The sequence below is a fragment of the Limulus polyphemus genome, unplaced genomic scaffold (assembly GCF_000517525.1).
Source record: "Limulus polyphemus unplaced genomic scaffold, Limulus_polyphemus-2.1.2 Scaffold4553, whole genome shotgun sequence".
Classification (NCBI taxonomy): Eukaryota; Metazoa; Arthropoda; class Merostomata; order Xiphosura; family Limulidae; genus Limulus; species Limulus polyphemus.
In genome coordinates this window covers 78,473-82,465 of record NW_013670163.1, presented here as the reverse complement: position 1 = coordinate 82,465, position 3,993 = coordinate 78,473, and the positions used below count along the sequence as shown (strand labels likewise).

At 32.8% G+C, this 3,993-nt stretch overlaps 1 protein-coding gene across 1 annotated transcript in view; it reads right to left on the bottom strand.

The window, feature by feature from the left end:
- Positions 1-2,165: 2,165 nt before the first annotated feature.
- Positions 2,166-3,993, bottom strand: part of LOC106471337 (protein maelstrom homolog) — a 79,394-nt gene continuing 77,566 nt past the window's right edge. Inside the window, exon 14 of the mRNA XM_013931937.2 lies at positions 2,166-2,375. Coding sequence (XP_013787391.1) covers positions 2,341-2,375 — 35 coding nt within the window. The 3' untranslated portion in view covers positions 2,166-2,340. The remainder of the gene's footprint in view (positions 2,376-3,993) is intronic.

Below are 3,993 nucleotides of genomic sequence, written 5' to 3'. Positions count from 1 at the left end.
GGCAAATAACCAGCAATGTTAACAGCTACTCTTTCCATTGGTGCACCAACTTGATATAACTTCATTGGAGCATGTCCCTTATACTTGGGTCCCCTTTCAGCACAACACGTACTGCAGGTCCTGCACCATTCTTCCACATCTTGCCTCATACCTATCCAGTAAAATCACTGTCATAGGTGACTCAATGTCTTCTTAACTCCGAGATGTTTAGCAGTAACAACCCAATTTAGCACAGACACCTTGCAGTTTCTTTTTCAAGAAACAATTCCTCCACCCATGAGTGTGGCAAAGAAAGATCATCTGATCTCTAAGCACTTCTGGTTTTTCACAATAAACCTAAATCTTTGCCAAGTTAGGATGGCAGATAGCCATCAGTGAGTTCACTCAACCACCTATCTAGGGAGAACTTCCCCAGTCACAGGACAGCAAGTTAGGATAAGGGCCAAGAGGCCATTCCATCTGTGTACTGTAACTCTTAGTAAAGAAAAACACTAAAAACACACACACACACACAAAAAAAGACTTGGTGAATGGACAATTTAGTGTAATATTTTATCTATTAGAATAGTTTAAGGGAAATCATATTCTAGGCTGGTGGAAGTTTTGCAACCTGTATTTTAAAATTAGATATTTGTTTGCTAGAGGGAATTCATCATTATATAATGATAATATCATTACCATCTAGAAATTTCACATAGTAAGTAGAAAATGAGTAACAATATAATACTAAAATCAGTGAATGTGTAATTAGTAAGTTATTATGCAATTTAATGTCAGTTAATGAGTGAACAAGTTATTGCACCCATTTTTTTCTGCAAGTTGGTGTACCTTTATTCTCAAAATTTCTGTTCAAATGTTGTTTGTGACCATAGATCTACAAGAGAACATGCCATGTAGCAAATTGCACTGAAGAAATATTTAACATTATCATGTGCTGTATCAATGTTTGATGGTGCCCTGTGCAACATATAAATTCAGCACCTCCCAATCCAACCTATTAGTTCCTTTTGCTAGTGAATTGGCAGCCCTCTTCAAGTTGGTACACTGCATGAATGTTACATGAACTGGACATAGCATTATTTTTACCAAATAATCCAAAAGAACATGCCTAACAACAGATTCCAAAATAGTAAATAAATTCAAAGAAGTGTGATAACTTTATTTCACTTTTTGACAGTTAACAGAGTAACAACCTAAGCACTGATGTACATTGTGCCTTATTCATAATACTAAAAAAAGTGAAAAAATTCTTATAAAAATTGTACTTAGCACAGAAATTTTCTAGTGCCAAAAAATAGTTTTAATTACAGTATTTTAACAGCAATAGGTATTTCATTGATATTACAATAAAACAGTAAAATCTCTTAAATTTCCTGAGCTCACAGAATATAATTTTCATGTTTTACCTGATTTCATAATAAAGATACAGATATATATATAAATAACCATTCCAATTCTATAAATATTATACTGTGAGAACTTTAAAACATTAAGGTGTACATCGATACATATCCCCAAGGACAGGAATCAACAAGCTTCACGATATTATACGCAAATAACTGTGATATACGAGTAACAAAAAATGGCTCGAAAATCTGTACATTACCATTCTGTTGAAGCCAGGCCAATTATGAATCATTTCAAACGTAATAATGTCCATTCTTGAACATTCCCTGTGAAAGTATCACAAACAACCTGCTTCTAGCAACACCCTCATTAAAGTTCTTCTTAAGGAGAGTGGTGCAATCCCTCAGATGTAAATATGATATGTAGCTATGTGTCTGTTTTAAATATTGCGAAAGGCAGATTCATTAAGTACAATGGTAATAGTGTACCATCTATTTCATGTATATGTACTTAATAAAATAGCACCCTTTCTGAAATGGGTGTCTGCTTATTTATTTGTAGGCTATGTATATAAATATGAATTTTTGCCAAAACATAACTTAAGATTTTCTTCCAAGTGTTTTAACTTATAGAATTAGAGCTAAAAGGCAAATTATGGAAACAAATCTGGAACTTTACATCCCCTGGTACTTTATATTTTGTGAGTAATTCCATGCAATAATTGATGAATGAAATATATACAAAAAAATGACGCTGTTCATGAGAAAAAAATATTTATGATAAAAGAAATTTTTTATTCTTTTTTTTTCAACAAATAAAGATAACACACATTTAAACATTTTCTCAAATGAACATTTATAAAATATAAGAAAAAGAAATTAATACATTTACTAAAAGAAATATTTTCCCACTTGTTTTGTCTATAAAAACATAACAGCCAAGTTCCTGCACCGAAAAAGACCAGATCGACTAACTACCATGATTGTTCATCATTCACTCACTTTTTAATGGTTTTCCACGTCCAATACCTAAAAGAAAATAACATATACATATGTGAATGAACTATACAACTATTTCTGTGAGATCACAGAGAATTAAAATGTTCAGAGAAACTTGTTTAAAAACACCACCATATAACTCACTCACTTGACTAGTTTCTGAATAACCTAAAAAGGTAAGAAGCAAGTTTATCGGTACAAAAATATTAATCTGAGCATACTAGTTTTATTCATTTTTCAACAACATACAGAGTTAAACTTTATTCTCTCTGAAGTATCTGCCATTAATGTACATAATTATCATTTTGAAGTGTCTCCAGCTTGTATCAGAGAAACTGTCCAGATCACATAACGTGAAATAACCAAGTAGAAAGACAATTTAAAGAATACCAAAAATTAATAAACATTCAGACCTCAGCTATTAAACTTAGAATGAATATTTTAAGAGCTAAATTTTTCCATTGTTATAAAACTGTTCAGTAGAATATAAAGATTCTTACTTAGGCTTTCTTAAGTTTTTATTTATAAATTGGGTTTTAAGATAACTTAAAACATGCTGAAAAGATACTTGTTTCGTCTGCAAAGCTGATTAATCTTGATGAGTAATTTTACTGAGGTATCATGAAGGATTTATGTTGATATTAGGGGATGGAAAGATAGGCTGCAACTTAATTTACAAACACATAGGCTGAATTCATAGATCTCTGCATCTGATGAGGAAAGTAAGGCTGGGCAAGTGGGCTGAAGAGGTGACTGTACCTGTTAAATATTTTCAAGATTCAGAGACATAGCTAGGTGCTAGCACACGGATCCCCTGCCCCGATTCTATATGACAGTGCCCTGAATCCCCAGTAGTTGTCTTGAGAAATCAGAATAGAAAACCATAATCTATATCATACTCAAATGCTGAAAATTCATGTGCCTCTGGGCCCAAGCCCCAAATCTTTTAAGCACCTAGCAACATCTCCAGCAAGATGGTTGGTCCATAATGAATTATAGAAGCTGAAATGCTGTCTCTTTTTAAAGTCTATTAAGGTTTTCAAACCTACTATATGTACTGTGCCTAAAGTTCCATTGAAATAACCGTTTTTTTTGTCTTTAAGAAGTGTGTAATTATTTCTTTTAATTATCAAAAAGCTGAAACCACCTCATGCTATCTTTGTGCATCTTCATGGTGGTCTGATGCTGTTTCAAATTACCATTACCCCCCCCCCCCATCCAAACAATTAACACTTTTATGCTAGTATGAGTCTCAATGTAGAGAGAATTTAAAGCTCTCCAATGGGATAAAGACTACACTGTTATCAGTAGCACTACATAAGAATGTTTCTGAAGATTTAGGTGTAGCTTTCATATTATCATGGCATGGCATATGCAAGTTTTTATAGCTTTCATATTACCATGGCACATGTAACAGTTTTTATAGCTTTCATATTACCATGGCACATGTAACAGTTTTTATAGCTTTCATATTACCATGGCACATGTAACAGTTTTTATAGCTTTCATATAACCATGGCAAAAGCAACAGTCTTTTAGATTTCATATTACCATGGCACATGTAACAGTTTTTATAGCTTTCATATAACCATGGCAAAAGCAACAGTCTTTTAGATTTCATATTACCATGGCAAAAGCAACAGTCTTT